We start from the raw sequence: 16,346 nt of genomic DNA on the forward strand, positions 1-16,346 counted from the left end.
GCCGTCCACACCCCCACTGCGCATGCGCGTCTCTCCTCCAGCTGTATAAAAGCAGGAGCGCGCGCTGCGCGGCGTTCAGTCTGCGCCGAGACACCGCCTGCGCCGGTTCTACTCCGGTGTGGAACCTACACGGAACCCCCATGCTTTGCATCACCACATAGTTCCCTTCGGGAAAGGGGGGGGGGGGTAATTTTTTAAGATTGCTGGGCTTTAAATGATTGCCATAATATTTTGGATGAAACACAAGGGAGCCATGGAGGGATACAAAAACGTTTGTAATGAATCAAGACTGCAAATTATCCTTATTTTCGAACTACAGTGGACTTCCGTTAAGACTAGCTCAGTTAAGACGATCACTATGGTTAAGACGAACAAGACTTTTGCTCGCTTGTAACGTCCACAATGCAAAAAAACCTCTGCTTAAGACAAATTTCTGATAATACGAACAAATTTTTACGGTACCTTCGAGTTAGGCTTAGCGGGCGTCTACTGTACAGGGTGTTGTGACGATAATTGGAACACTTTAAAATTTTTCCCGAGCGAACCGCCGCTCTGTTCGCGCTCAAACTTGCCACGAAGGTCGCAATTTGTGTTCTATTTTGTTTGATACCGGGAGCAACGATGGTACTTACCTGTTTATCCTGAAAATAAATAAAAACGATTTTCGCCCATGGGAAAATGGCGGCTGATTTGGACGTGCGAGCCAGTGCAAGTTGATGTTGGAACGACGGAACCACCTGCAGAGTGAAACGCATGTTTGGGATTCACGTACGGAGCCAAATGGTGCAGCAGACGATCAGAAAATGCAGCTAGAAATGAGCTAACAGACAATCAGAAAACCCGGTTTTCGGGCTCACACGTCCAAATCGCCGCCATTTTCCCATAGACGAAAATCGTTTTTATTTATTTTCAGGATAAACAGGTAAGTACCGTCGTTTGTTCCTGGTGTCAAACAAAATAGACCGCAAAATGCGACCTTCGTGTGAAGTTTAAGCGCGAACAGAGCGGCGGTTCGCTCAGGAAAAAATTTCAGTGTTCCAATTACCGTCGCAACACACTGTATATGCATTGCAGTTGTCTGATCTGGTATGTGCGCTCTCTTCAAACTTCGTGAATAGCGCCCATGTGCAATTCTCCGTTCACTGAAAATTTGAGTCCACATGAACTGCATCCCGAGGATCTTTGTGGCACCATATGGGTTCGTAGTCGGCTGAACGGATCTTTGTTCGTGTCCAGATCTTTCACGCTACTAACTTCCTCCTTGAGACATTTATGTTTTCCTTATGCCCTGTTACATAATTAGAACAAGGCACACACTAATCTTGGGCCATTGAGCCTCCTGGGGTTCGTTGATGTGCGTGAACCACTGCAGGCGATGATCAAGATAAAAATGTTCCTAGCTGGGGCGGTTTTTTGAAGCCGCCTGATCCTGTTATCGCTCACGGCAGCTAGGGTCATAGTTATGTTTTGTTTGACACTCATTGTTTTGCTGGGAAGCACGAGATAATATCTTACTCAAAATAGGCAGGACCACAGCTGCCGTCCTTCAGTACTCATTTGTATGCAAAGACTACATAAAAAGAACTAGGACGAGGTAGAAGTTTCAAATTTTCCGCAAGCCGCTTAATGCGGCAGCGACCTGGGCTGGCTTCAAAAATTCCGTTTGAAGGGAAAATTTTTTTCAACAAAATAATGATGTTTTCCCCTGCACACAAGGAGCCATATATAAAATTTTCGTCAAAATTAAAGATGTTGACAGGACATGCCTGTCCCATCTCTCGTGAGAACACCCCACAATGTAAAAGAGAATTGTGCAAAAAAAAAAAGCCCAAGAGTTTACATTTCACGCAACTACTTTCAGCTGATTTCAACCATCACTGAATCTTATTAAATAAAAATTGCAGTACATTTTCTGAACTCCCCACCAACAAAAATATTTAAATTTAAGGTGGTAAAGGGGAAGGGGCACTTACGTGGCCTGTTTGGGTTACTAAATATGGGGGCGCGGGACTCCAGGGCTGGCGTTGCTACTAGTACGCTGTTGGACATCCGGTTGCTACGCCACAAGGCTGTTCAGTTGAATGCTACCAATTTCAAGGAAACAGTTTTTTTTTGTTTCCCGCTATTTTTCACAATTAGCTCGAAAACCAGAACTTCATAGCATGTCATTTACCAGTTGTCAGATCTTTGGTAAATGCATTACTAACCGAGCACTTTTGTATCAAACAACAGATGCCAACTTGGTGCAACATACTACTTTCACTGACTGTCTCTAGCAGTATATAACTCCAGTGACTTGATTTGTACACTGGAAGCCAGGCATCAGTGATAACAAGTGGGATGTGGCAAGAATTGCAGAGTAAAAATTAGAAGTTAAAAGCATACAATGAGGGCATTTGCCCATCCCTGGCATCTACTGGAAAGAAAGAAGCACTGACATATGATTGCACTTCAAAATTTCATTTTTTATTTTTAATATCAAACGTTATGTACAGCATAAACATCATACATTAATGACAACACAGCAAGAGCCTCGCAATATATATATAACTACACAATAAACTTATTCCTTTCGACAGCTCAACGGTACATCCCCGGATTATTTGCTTCCTCCACATTTTCTTAGAAACTTTTCCTACGCCGACGCGCACCACCACAACAGAAGGATAAAAAAAAAAAAGAAAGAACCAAAGAGGCACGCAGCCGAAGCGTTCCTTCTCCCAAGACCTCCTCCATAGCCTCGAATAGCAGGCAATCAAAAATACTGCAAGGTACCTCGTCTGTCAATACGCAGACGTGCGATGACACCTTGACTGCGGAATGGAGTCTAGAGAAAAAAAAAAGCATTGTGTATACAAGCCAGAGACCAGCCTAGCACCTTCACAATGCTCAGCTATGGCCACGAAAAAGAAAGGAAACCCAGGGGAAGCAGAGAAAAGTGAAGATTGCCACCTGGGAGAAGAGCAGGCAAACTCGGAATGGGCAGAAGGATGCACCGTGACAAGATGCACTCGTACCAAAAGTCGGCGGGCGGAGCGGAAACATAGCTATCTACAAGCAATGGGGGAGGCTGCCATTTCTGCCTCGAGCACGGGCGGTTGGTTCCACACCCTTCACAACATGACCCATCCCTGCAAAACGGGGCAGGGTCACGAAAAATTCACTACGGAGTGTCTGTTCACATGCAAGGTCGAAGCAAGAATGGCAGTCACGACCAGCGACCGGCGCAGCAAGTGTTTTCGGTACAAAGCACAGCCACGCGAGGGTAAAAACCTAGTCCACGTCCAGCCAGGCAGTCCTCTTTGCTACAAAGGAAAACTAGGGGATGGCGCCTGAATAAACCTAAATGCGCCAGACATCCCTTCTTTTTTCCTGATACGACGTGCAACAAATAGAACGCTGTGTCATCCGTGAAGCCTGGTTGCCAACAGTTCCTGCTAACAGCTATCACCGCCTATCAACACAGTGCTTCGAGACAGCACACCAGCATTGCTTGTTAAAGGAAATAAAAGTTCAGCATGCATTTCATAAACCGCGCCAATGGCAGCTTTTCAAGCACTCCTCTGAAACAACTGCATTGCCAGGTAAAAAAAAAGGTGACTCCCTTTACCTAAACCCCCGGGGCACTGTAGACAAGGTGATGAGGCAAACGAGGAAAAAGGACTACACAACTGGTTTGACCAGGCTTTTCCTTCTCTGCATTTACAATTTTGCCTTCACAATGAATGCACCTAAGTGTACAGGCATGGAAAAAAGTGCAATATGTAGCTACGGCCTTCGAGGCTCAATCGCGTTTGTTCCCAGTTTGTGAGAAGAACTACAACGCTGCTAGAGGAAGAAAAGAGGATCGGGGGCAGAGAACGAACTTCTTAAAAATCTAACGCCCCGCTTCATGTGTGCCAAGGTGAAGTCTGCGTCGAGAAGAAACTGAACAAAACGCCAGCCTCCGCAGGACGTGCCCCGCTCTCCTCTCCATGTACAACGAAGCATCATCCACCCAACCACAGCTAGCCCCACCCAGGCTCACTCGCTCAGCCCCGACACCGGCTGAAGTTTCAAACTTTACGACAAGGTGCACGCACTCACACTCAACTCCATGAACTCTGCTCACATGCACGCTTACAAAAAAAAAGGGGGGGGGGGGGGCACGGGAGAGAATGGTCGGACAAGAATCTGAGAGACCCGCGCTCCCATGCACGCTCTTCCTCCCACAACCCGAACAAACATGCCACACTGAGTTGTGCTCCCCTGCCACCGCACTGGCTTGACATCAAACGCCTGCCACAGAAGGAACATCCATGCACAGACACACATGCTAAGAGGAGGCCGAGGTCAGCACGACCTGTGTGTGCCGTGAGAGCAGTTTCGTCGTTCCCTTCTTCGAGCGTCGAAGTGGAAGAGAGCCCAGCCAAGAGAGGCAAAACAAAGCTGCACGTTTCAAGCCACAAGTTGGGTGTGTGTGCCTGCGTACCACTCGTCCCCCCTTGCGGGTGCGCGCGGCTGTGGCCACTCCCGCAGCTTAGAAGTATATATACCTATACACCCGGTCTGTATACATATATGTATATATATACTGCGTATGTACAGATAGAGGAAGGGGAAGAAACGTAATTGGAGGGTGGGGGGGACCGCAAAAGGGGGCGCCTCTGCTCTCCATCTTCGACGTCGTCGTGGTGGTCGTCACCGCAGCCCACAGCACTGCCCCCCGGGGGGCCTGCTGGCGGCTGTGGGTGGGGCCTGGGCAAAGTGGGCGGGGCTTGGAAGGGGAGGGGCATCACTTGCAGCAGCCGCCCGATTGCTGCGGGTGCTCGCTAAGGTCCACCCCTCGGCGGCCCTGGCCACTGGCTCCGCCCCCCACCGTTGAAGTGCCCTGCTCCGTCTTGGGAAGCTTCTTGGCTGCAAGGCATGAGGGGCACACACACGGGGCATCTCAAGACACCGCAAAAAAAGAGAGAGAGAGAGAGAGAGAGAGAGAGAGAGAGAGAGAGAGAGAGAGAGAGAGAGAGAGAGAGAGAGAGAGAGAGAGAGAGAGAGAGAGAGAGAGAGAGAGAGAGAGAGAGGGAGGCCCTCACTCGCAAGATCAAACTACTTACTGAATGCACACCATGCCCGAGCATTACAAATAGCGTGTAGTTGACTCCACAAATGCCGTATATAGACTGATCAATATATTACTTGAACATCTGCACAACTTTATTGGTTTCATACAGGACCTCTGGTGGTCCAGGCAATTGAGCGTTCACGGCAGCAGTTACAGGGAAGGCATTCCTTTTGTTTAGGAATTCGCCTGAATATGTGGGAAGATCAGCTAAGTCACGAAGCAATGGTCCAGTTGTCCCTATGAAGACAAAACTGTTGTTGCCAACCAAGAGTTCAAAACATAGTTACTGTTCATGCCGCACCACTAAGGGAGAAACTAGCTTAGCAAAAAAAGCAGCCCTGCACTATAGCAGAGGCAAGCAAACTTGAAATAGAGTACACAGGTTACATTTTCCAGTGTAAAGCCAAGCACCACCAAGACATGAAGAACAAACTACAAGTATGGTTCATTCGAGACTGCATTGACCCGACGACGATGTCAATGTTAATCCAAACTTCCAACCATTCACTCTTCCACTGCCTCTCCAGAGAATTCAGGAGGCCACACCGCACACCCCCCGCTACTCCCTGGAGTACACGTGTAGCCTCTACACTCCCTGCCACTCCAGAGAAAAAAAAATGTGGGCATGTCGTGCCGTCTATGGAGAGGTCGCATAAACGTAGATCTTGTAGGGAAAATTTTAGACTCGGATGGAGCGCAAGTTCCTACATCTGTGTCGCTTCCTTTTTGCTGCAACCACGGAGCAAGATAAACAGGAGCGCCGACTTCGCTCTCTCCTGCGGGCTCTTAAAGTCCATCACTCGCGGAGCGCAATGTAGATGGCGCAGCGAATGGTCCGGCGGCTAAGCGGCTGGCGTTCCCCGTGCGCCGGCGGGCGCGTTGGTGGAACGCATTCCGTCGGCTTTTGTCGTCTGCTTCGGCGACGGTAGTTTTGGGCACGGAGTGCTTTGGGCCTGCGTTGGCACTGCTTCGCGTTCATTGCGCTCCTCCTTCGCACGGCTTGATTAACAAGTTCGACAGCACCTTCTGGGTAACCCGAACCCGAAGGAATTGAGTGGTCGTACGGCACGGCAAAGATGCGTTAAGGATTGGTTTGCATGGCGGGAAAACAAAATGTAGAGCGCACATATAGACATATGGCTGCTATACAAACACTACCTTTTGCGCAGTGCTTGCCGAAAATGTGACTCCGTTTTGTAAATTTGTGAGCACCAATTCGGCTGTGTTTTAACAGGTTTTACAAAAGGCGAAAGGAGCAACTGGTTCTGATCACTAGCGATTATAGAAGTTGCCTCAGCTTTCTCGCCGTTCTCCAACTTACGTCCAAAACAGAGTGTGCCTAGAACACGGACCGGCACTCACACGCTCATCAGAAAATAAAAGAAACGCGATAACATCACCCGCGACTGCCCGCGACGTAGCAATCTGCTCAAGATCGAGGCCCTGACAGTGCGGTCTTTTCACAAGCCTTCATTTCGCGATATTTGAATTCGTCCGGACCCTATATCTCTGTAGTGATGACTCGACAAAAGAAAAGGTTTGACCAGCCGGTTGTTTTGCTGGTCAGCCGCTTAAAGAAAAAAAAAAAAAAAAAAAATGCCGGAAACCCTCATAGGCCCAAGATTGCAGCCATACAAATTGCAGCATTTTATTTGGAGTCCACGGCGTTATCAACAAGATAACACGACCGTAGAGCGACAGTGAACATCGGGCGGTAAGTTGCGGTACGAGTTACAATGAAGGTTGCGTTTGATATTCTTGGGTGCCTTATCAAGATGACAGTGTTTTTGTACACTTATTACAACAGGGCAGCCGTCCAATTCAGTCATTGGCACAGAAATGTGTGTCTCATTGCCGTTTGCCGATGGAGACTCCGGGCGACCCTTGTAAGCATTGTTCGTGCGCAGAAGCGGCATAAATAATTAAGCAGGCGACCGGAGAGCGGCCCAACAACAGAAGGTAATTTTTGCACTGCATCGATTTGTCGTAAGCAGAATCACGCTAGACTGCATGTTGTGGCGTTTCATATTACTCTTACTCATTCTTTGGTGATTCTAAAGTCGTCGTCGTTCAGTTGCGTGTTACATCTGCTGGGTTAGTACAATATTTTTAGCGGGTCTTCATAATGTCAGAATAAACGCCCCCCGATAGGGAATAAGCGATCGCCATGTATGTGGTGGCATGCGATTATCTGCGCCGTCTATTCCGGCTGCGCACGGGTGTTTAAATTCCACACGTGCAGGCATTCCTCCTGCATAGTAGGACAGGCATACAACAGACGTCGTTGCGAAAGAAACGACGCCTCTGGGGAGAGCGAAGAAGGGAAGAGCCATGTACAGAGGCACAGCGACGAGAGGGCAAATGGAGGAAGAGAGCAATCAATCAATCAATCAATTTATTAATATCTCCAAATGATACATGGGGGTTATGGTTATAGCAAAGGGTTATAGCAAAGGGAAAGCTGGGCGCCCGGCGGCGCGTGGACATTATCGGCCCGAGCAAAAGAATTTTTCTGGACCACAGTCGGCGCTCCTCTTTATATCTTGCTCCGTGGCTGCAACCACCAGCCCCGCAAGTGTGGGTGAAGATGGTGTCTGGGTGCAGGGCATCAGGTGAATTTTTACTGAGAATTTTGAGCGGCTGGGGCACTATCATGCCTCCGGCGAAATTTCAGGCCCCCGTTTCGGAATCCGAGATCATAATAGAGGGGCTCAAGCCTGTGTGCGAGGGCTAGGGCACTTGCCAGCTCTTCCACCCTGCCAACCCGGAAGTGCACATTGTTGGCAAATTAACTGGGAAGGCATCTGACCAGTTAATGATGACTGTAACTTAGGCATCATGCATTCTGTGGCTGGCTGTATCAACATATATCCTTCTTTGGTGGATGTGGTATCTCTCAGCTAGCACCCTCACCCCTTGCTCCTTTTGCTTTTGGTTCAGTGTACGGTGCATGTTTCTTGGGAGAGGTCACATCTTGAGCATCTCATGGATCTTCCTGGGTGTTGGAAGTTTCTTCACAGCGGTGCAACAGCCCAAACAGGATTTGGAGCAATTTCTGGAGCAGCAAAACCTTGTTTTTAAAGCAGGAAATTTTACATTTGGAGAAGGTTACGGTAGAAAGATGCTTTCGTTTTGGAGCACCTAATCCCAAATTTGGAGCAGTTGATCCCAAAAGAAGTGCAAAGAATTCAACCTCAGTGCAGACATGATTTAGCTTCAGTGGACAAGGTCCTGCAAGAGTTACCAACGAATCCTGCAGAAAGCTGCAAGGCATGGAGTATTTGTGCCAGCAGTGATGCGATTGGGTGGAGTCATTTTGGAGCAGCTTTTGGAGCAGCCAAAAGTAGGTTTTGGAGCAGCAAAATCGGCTTTCGGAGCAGCCAGAACGAGCATTAAGATTTGAGAAATAGTATTGCTAGAAGGGGAGCAAAACAACCGAGAGGAGCCCCAAAAGCAGCATCCTGGGCACACAGAAATGTTTAAACAAGTAAAATGCCTTTGGTGCAGACAGTTTCTGCTGCACAGATGTCTTTTAGCAGTGACTATGAAATGCCTCAAGACTTAAAAGCACCGAAAGAGTTTCGTGCGAGTGTGTACATGCATTCACTGCATGAGCCAACAGATCAAGAAAGAATTTTAAGTTTTATTTAGAAAATGACTATCGGGGTAGCATTCCAATCGGTAGGCTACAGAACGTTTTGTAAAACCATAATGAACAGAACAGTGACATGCGACAATGTACTGAGTGCATTTTCTGTAAAAGCTTCTAGCGCCCAGCCTAAAATGTTTCTCTCTGGTTTCCCAAGACGAAATCGCATGCTACATGTCCTCTCCGACTTCTACACTCCCTTTCCAATTTGCAGGGGACTAGGTTTGGAACAACGGCAACTCTCTGGCTTTTTTGAGCGGTAAGAGTGTCTTCATGAAGCCCCACCCATCTAGTGAAAGAGGGTCACCTATGATGATCATTGATCAGGTGGACCAACGGCTAACTTATTCAAAACAAAGACAAAAAAAAATCAGTGAAAATGCCGACCACATTCTTCATGAAAGTAGCTTTGCAAAGAAAGTTTTATCATAAAATTCTTTCCTGAAGTGCTCCTGCAGCATTTCTCCTGTCCTCCTGAACGACACGTTGAGTCAGGCAAGATCACTTTCTTCAAAGCTCAAAACTGTTTCATGAACCAGCTTACAGCCGGTCCCTAATTAAGCCATCTTGAACTTTCGTCCCTTTCCCGCTAGCTAGCGACCCCTCGGAGTTAGTCAACGTGAACTCCTGCCAAGCTGTCATAATCATCATCATCACAGCCTATCTACGACCACTGCAGGGCAAAGGCCTCTCCCATTAATCTCCAATTATCCCGGTCCTGTGCTAACTCGTCAAGCTTTATTCCAAAGCAGATAGTAAAGCGTGAACCGCACGGTGCGTTTTTACACGCGATTCGTGCGCATAGGCGTTGCGAACGCGATATTTTCACGCCCGCATCGACGATATCGCCCCCGCGGCAACTTCTACACCTCTGTCAGAAACTGACGCGCGACAGTGGGAGGAGCTTGCCGACTTGCCCCAATGGGGAGGTGCGCGCCTAATGGCGGAAGTTTCGAAGCGCTCGAGGCAGCCAGCTGGCTCACTCCCGTATTCAGAAAGCATACTTAACTTATGCTATAAGGAAGCCTTTCGTAAGTGTCGGAAAAGGAACAGAATGAGAAAAAGCTGCTTTGCGCTTCACAAACCTTCCTTAAGGGGAGATGCCACTCGAAGACATTTTTTTTTTATATTCATGGTAGAAGAATGAAATTCAGGCTGCTAACATAGTTTTTTGTGCTGATTTCAAATATGTAATTACTTTTATTGTGAGTTGCATAGTTCTAACGTTGCATCATGACAATACGTAAAATATAAGCATTTTTGCCCCCACTTTTTTTCCAACAAAACTTCCGTGCATTTAGTTCATTGATGGCTCATATTATTCCTCATACACAGTAGAATGCCGAAAACTAACTTCGATGTACACATAAAGCACGATAAAACAGGTAAAAAATTTAAATCTAGGAAGTCTAAATTGTAAGAAAGTCAGTAAGAGTTTATTTTTTTGTAATAAAAAAATAAGTGGTATCAAAGTTTCATGTAGATAAAAGCACTCCTCATGCTTTAGAGAATATGTGAGCAAAATTTCATTCGGATACGAGCATCAGAAGTGCCAAAAACAAGGGGGGCAAACTCAAAAAGTTGCTAAAAATTACGTTCTGAGAAAAACGCATTTGAAAGTAAAATGGAAAGTTTATTTACAAAGCAGTGCCCAAGCTGTGGTAAAACTTGCACATAAATGCGAACCAATGTCCACCCAGCAGCCACTGCCACTAGAAGCAGCCTGCACCATAGGTTTGTCCCTCACAGCTCTTCCGAGCAGACTCCGCGTCTCGAGACTTCTTTAGCGTACGCCGATGTGCCCTCGCTTCCGCAGTCTGTTTGGTAGACTTTTTTCTGCCGTGTGTTGTCTTGAGATGCGCCAAGCACAACCTGATGTTCAGTTGGAAGCACGCCCAGCTCCTCCAGGACACATTCAAAGCTGGAGTGCCCTTGATTGAACCACAAAACTGCCAAGGCAGCGGCCACCTCCACAATAAACCGGGAGGCAAATCGTGTCTTCGGGCAGAGGAGCCATATCTTACTGCTCAGTGACTCTGCTGCGTTTTGTGTGTTGCCCCGAACACAGCGTGTGAGCAGCTCCTCGCTGGTCAACCTCTTGTAAATAGGCAGGACTGCCTTCCCCTGTGCCTTGGTGAGCAGTGGGCAGGTGCCGGTTCAGCCAAGGCTTCGGCACGCCTGTGCTTGCACCAGGATGTTGCGCCAGCTGGGCAGTACTTGTGACTGCTCGCACCATTGGACGAGCAAGAATGAAAGTAGGAAGCCCAAATGGCCTGGTGCATGCCTTGAACGCTGCCCCTGTTGCTTGTCATGGCAACTTGGTAATAGGTTTGCAACTTCTGGATCACAGGATCCTTCAGTTTTCACCTCTAGGCACTTGCGAATATTGGTGCCAAGGCACTTTGCCACACGATTGGCGCAATCTCCCTTCTGTATCTGAACAGCACCATCGTACACATCGGCATCTACAACTGCATTGTAGGCTTTCGAGTCACCATCACTGAGGAACACTCCGAAGAGCAATGGCGTAGCATGTTCCTGGCTCCTCTGCCATATCCGCAATGCTGCTTCTGCTTCCATTGCATGCGCCGAGCAGTCAACATTTCTTTCGCACACAGGGGCACGGAAAGCTTGCCAAACTTCCTCTTCCTCATCTGGAAGGACCTTGTGCCAACTGCAGGCTGGACAGAAGTTTGACAGGACTTCAAAGTCCGAGCAAAGTCCAGTGTCAAGGGACACAACCGTGCCAATACCATTGTGGCTCTTGTGGCCCCGTTCTTGCCACGTACCATCGTACATCACGGCAACGTTATCTTTACCGACTTCACTCCTTGTGAGCTGCCTAGATGTCTCAAGATTTTTTGAGGCGGCACTCGTTGCTGCGCCGTGCACCTTCAGACTGATCGCAGCAAATGACTTATGATGCATGGGCTTCGGCTGCCCAGCTATCGCAGAAAAGCGGACCAGCTGGTCATAGCCCATTCCCGCAGAGCGTGCTGCCACAACAGCTTTCACATTTATCGCGAAAGACTCGCGCGAGCTCCCGCCGTCATACGCTCTGCTTGCGCTCGGTCTGTCCTCCGCGCTCGTGCTTGCATTTCAGTCCGACGCAACTCGCCGTGACGTGTACGACGCGGAAAGAACACTTTCTGAGCACGCAGTGTTTTCACATCGGAGCTCTAGATACGACGCGAGTCCTTTGCGCTTCTCAGCCGGTTCGCGAACTCAATCTTCCGATCGCCGACACGTCGGGCAAACCGCACCGCTCACTAGCAAGTTCAGTGCTGTAATGTCAGCAATAATGCACGAATCCCCTTCGCGCGCTCCTTCTTTATTCTGAAAGAGTCCAATCTTCTTTTCGGAGGCACTCACACGTACTCCAACGCAGCGTCGAAGCCGCGTCGCCGTTGCTAGGCCTCGCGGCCGCGGGTGCTTTTGCCGTTCGGCGAGTCTTCGGCATCGATTTGCGCCAGCGTCCCTTAAATTTGTGCACAGAGCGGTACTTCGAGGGCCGATGAATACCTCTGTTAGCCACTTTCCCAGTCATAACGCAGGTTATAACACACAACGACTGTTTCTTAGCTTGACAGTTCGAAGTGACATGGAGCCAGCAAGTAGGCTTCACCACATGCCAACGTGGAGCAGCCAATGGCGATCCCCGATTCGTACCACGTGACTTTAAAGCCCGTCGCACGGCACGAAAAACGCAGCAAAAAACACCCTGTTTATTATTTTCTGCTCCGCAGCAGCCCAGGCAACCAAGGCCATTGGGCGAACATGGCTTGGCCTATCTCCTCACGCTGTCCGCGATGGCGTGCGGACGCGCTGTCTCGGGCGCGCGACGCTTGAATATAGCGTACTTTCGGTCTTTTAACTGCCACCATGGGCTCTTTAAATGCCGTTTGAACTTATTTCCAGTTTGAGTTAGGCTTTGATTTTTATTTTATAGATGGTAGAGGAATTAATCATGATAAAACAAGTGAAAACAGAAAAACGAAAATTTCCGAAAAAAAATCTTTTTTCGACCCGCATCTTCCCTTAAGGCGCACTTACCAAAGGCGCCCTTTTCGAGGCACGCTGGGCTCCTGAGAACGAGGCTAGCGCGTAATGCGCCAATCCGTACATGGCGTGTGGGCGGGACTTGACCTTTGCGCCAATAGCAGGAAACCCTTCCGTGGCACCAGCTTCGAAGCGCTTGGATCAGCCAGCTCCGTCCGCAGCTGGTACCCGCAGGGAACTTTAGGCTTAACATCGCGGCAGAATACTGATCGCCGCTTGCGCTACTACTGCGCATGATTATATATTGCGTGAATTTTCACCACAGCATCATCCCCTTCCTCGCACGTGTAACTTGGTTTGCGCGATTACTTCCATTCGGGCAAGCGGCAGCAAACTGTAGCTGCACCTGCCGGTGTCGTTCTACGAGCGGAGGCAACGCCATGGTGCCAGCGCTGGCCACATCGCGTGCCGGCTGGGCCGGCGGGCCAGTGTGCGGTGTGCGCGCGAATCGTTGTTGCTCGCGGAAAGCGCTTTATTGTTTACAGCTTTATCAATTTCTCGTGCACGACGCGCGAAATCGATCACCTCAGCCAAGCTATCGTAGTATACTCGGTTACAACTCAAGAACGGCACCACCTCGTGTAGTGTATCACTCCGCCAAAGCGCCGGACCCGTGACGTCAGTGGGTGCGCGTTTTGAAAGGGGTTTGCTGTGAATGCGTGATATCGTCTGCCTTGTCTCACGCAGTTTGTTTGTCGTCACTGGAGTCGTTTATAAGCATATTAAGTCCAAAAAACCACTGGAACGGCTGACGCCCTGTTCAAAACATTCCCAGTAACGCCCTACTTGCGCCGCGCGAAGCCCATTGTTTGGCCTCTACCCCACCATATGCACTTAACGCATAATGCAGGCCGAAAAGTTACCTTCACGAACCGCTACCATAAGCGCGCATACCGCGTTTCACCCTCCACGCCCACCATGAAGCATTTCATGACCTTCGCCTTTCGAGCCACGCAACGTTTAATCTGGCTTGTGATTTCAGGCATTCCCACTGCGATAATGTCCGTGTTGAATACCACAGCAGATCAAATGGTTGAACAGAAACTTGGCTGAGTGAAGCAGCAAAAATGAACTCAGAAACGAGCACTACGCAGTTCAGGCGGCCGCCACCTTGCATTGCCGCAGCGACGCCCAATTGGGGGGGCCGTTTCAGCGTGCGCCGACCAGAAGACCTATTGCACTTCACCATCTATTTCTGGCTTTGTGTGTTTGTTTTTCTGCCGTTCATGTGTTTGTGAATGAATGAAGATAAAAGAGACAACCGGGATCAGAAAAAGGATCACTCGGCTGATATAATGGTACCAAAATGGCTGTGCCGGTGGCTCCGTTGCGGAGATACAGCGATCCAAAAATTGCTGTTTTTTGCCCTTTTGCGGTGATATTTTTTCACCACAGCTGGCAAAAGTACTGTATAAACTTGAATATAGGTCAACCCAGTATATAGGTCGACCCCCTAGCTTGAGGTGCGAGAAGTGGACAAAAAAATAATTCGGCAGAGAAGCTTACTCAGTTGACACCCGTCCATCACTGCCACTCACTATGCCTGCCAAAGTCACTCGTCCGAGCTGTCAGAGTCGTCCAAGGATAACTGCTTCTCATTATCAGCGTCTCACAGAGCGTCATCTTCAGTGCCGTCGAGCGCGTTGCTGATGGAGCACTTCCTAAACGCTTGTGCAACCATGCTGTCGGGCAGCCACTGCCAAGAGGAGGACATCCAGCTTGAAGCTTGACAAGGTCGTGAGGGATGGTTTTCGCAGCCGGCCCGTAGGTGTTTTCTCGTTGTCACTAGCTATCGTTCGTGGAGTCTGTCCTTAAACACTTTTGTACAGTTCGTGGAGTCGGTCCTAAAACACTTTTCTCCGAAACGCCAAACTGGTGTTGCGCCACCCCATTCCCGTTCAGTTCGGTGAACTCAATCGCCTTCAGCTTAAAAGGCAGCGCTGAACTGGCGTCAATTTCCACCCCTCATGTCGGAGCAGACGTACACAAAAGCATGTGCGCGCACACACAAGAAGAGTAAAAGAAGAACTAGTGAAAAGCGAAAAGAAAATAAAGGCCTGATTGAGAGAGAAAGCAGTCCAACAAAAAGGGCGATGGCGGCGGACTATGCTTGATACGCAAACGTGCAAACGCCGCTAGTACAACAGCTTGCACTTTGTTGCCACAACAATTTACATTCTGCCAATGACTGCTATACAAGATGAGGGGTGACTTTTGTGCGGATATTTTTTTGGAAAAAAGCTCCTATACAGTCGAACCCCGCTTCAACGAAATATTTCCGATTCCCCGTCAGCCAGCCATAGAAGTCTATGCAACAAAGTCCTCGCCACAACGAACCATTTGTCTGGCTTGCTTTCGCTTCAACGAAATTTTAGATGATTTGGGCTGGGTTCGAACAATTATTTTACAATAAAATAAGCATAGCGCCAGCTATCTGTAACTTTTATACATTCAGGACACTTAGTTTCACCGAAAACATGCGCCGTGCGACCACACCGCCACACACACACACACACAAAAAAAAAAAAAAAAAAAGAAAGAGGAAACTCATAGGCGGACGCCATTGTTTGATGGTGATAACAATGTGGCTGGCCGCCTTTACATGAGGCGCAGGCCCGGTTCGCCACGCCAAGCCGGAGCTACAGCCAATCCGTATCCAGTTGAAATCGCACAAATGTGCTCCGCTACTTGGCTCCACTGCTGGCGCGGCGCCGTCATGTATGCGTTGTGAGCAGCTGCCCTTGCCGTTTTCCTTCTACCATTCTTCATAGCCAAGAGCAAAAATCATGTTTGCGTGTTCGGTCTTGAAGCCAAGTCATCCTATCTTAGTCGCGAGCGCGCAGTCATGTTAAATGCAAGCGCGCGCGTCTAACCTACCAAGGTCAGTAGCTGCAGTGCCCTGTCAGAGGATAACGGCACTGCTCCTGCTACAAGTGAGAGGGGGGCTTCCGACGACCTAGTAGCTATCTGCAAGTAATCAGCTCGGTGGACACGCCTTGTTGTACAGCAATACGTTTTGCGCCTGCATTTCTTCACCCCACTCTGCAACGCGTTCTTTGCGTGCAGTGAAAGAACAGGTAACCATTGGTATGTTTGTTATCCGAATAAACATGACGTTATTGCGCGTCACTCCTTATTCTAAACATTGTATTATGCCGCCAATGATGCGGAAGCATACGGGGCTATTTTTCTGGCCTTTCCGTGGTGTGTTGCGGCAGATTTCGCCTCACCGAATTTTCGCTTCAACGAAATTTTTCGCACATCCCGTCAATTTCGTTGTAGCGAGATTCGACTGTATACCGGTATATACGGTATTTTTTTATGCCAGCTTGAGACTGTTTTTGGCAGAAGAACCTTGCAAACACACAGAATAGAAAACAATAGTAGCCGAATATGTGGCTTTCAGAAAAATAATGTTTTGTTCATTTTTCTGAATTTGAAAGCCACGTTCCCCTCTTAAGAGCAAATAACGGCACACGTGTTTGCATGCATGTCAACATGTTAAAGAGATCAGTGTAGAACAAAAACAGGACATAC

At 48.6% G+C, this 16,346-nt stretch overlaps 1 protein-coding gene and 1 pseudogene across 2 annotated transcripts in view; both read right to left on the reverse strand.

Moving 5' to 3' along the window:
• Positions 1 to 2,444: 2,444 nt before the first annotated feature.
• Rab5 (RAS oncogene family member Rab5) overlaps positions 2,445 to 16,346 on the reverse strand; it is a 39,147-nt gene continuing 25,245 nt past the window's right edge. For both annotated transcript variants that reach the window (XM_077699331.1, XM_077699332.1), the window contains exon 5: positions 2,445 to 4,896. In XM_077699331.1, the coding sequence (XP_077555457.1) occupies positions 4,775 to 4,896 (122 nt within the window). In that variant the 3' untranslated portion in view covers positions 2,445 to 4,774. The remainder of the gene's footprint in view (positions 4,897 to 16,346) is intronic.
• On the reverse strand, positions 7,472 to 16,341 carry LOC144169902 (uncharacterized; annotated as a pseudogene).

The sequence above is a fragment of the Haemaphysalis longicornis genome, unplaced genomic scaffold (assembly GCF_048455015.1).
Source record: "Haemaphysalis longicornis isolate Haplotype H1 unplaced genomic scaffold, Haemaphysalis longicornis Haplotype H1 scaffold_2, whole genome shotgun sequence".
In the NCBI taxonomy this organism is placed as follows: domain Eukaryota; kingdom Metazoa; phylum Arthropoda; class Arachnida; order Ixodida; family Ixodidae; genus Haemaphysalis; species Haemaphysalis longicornis.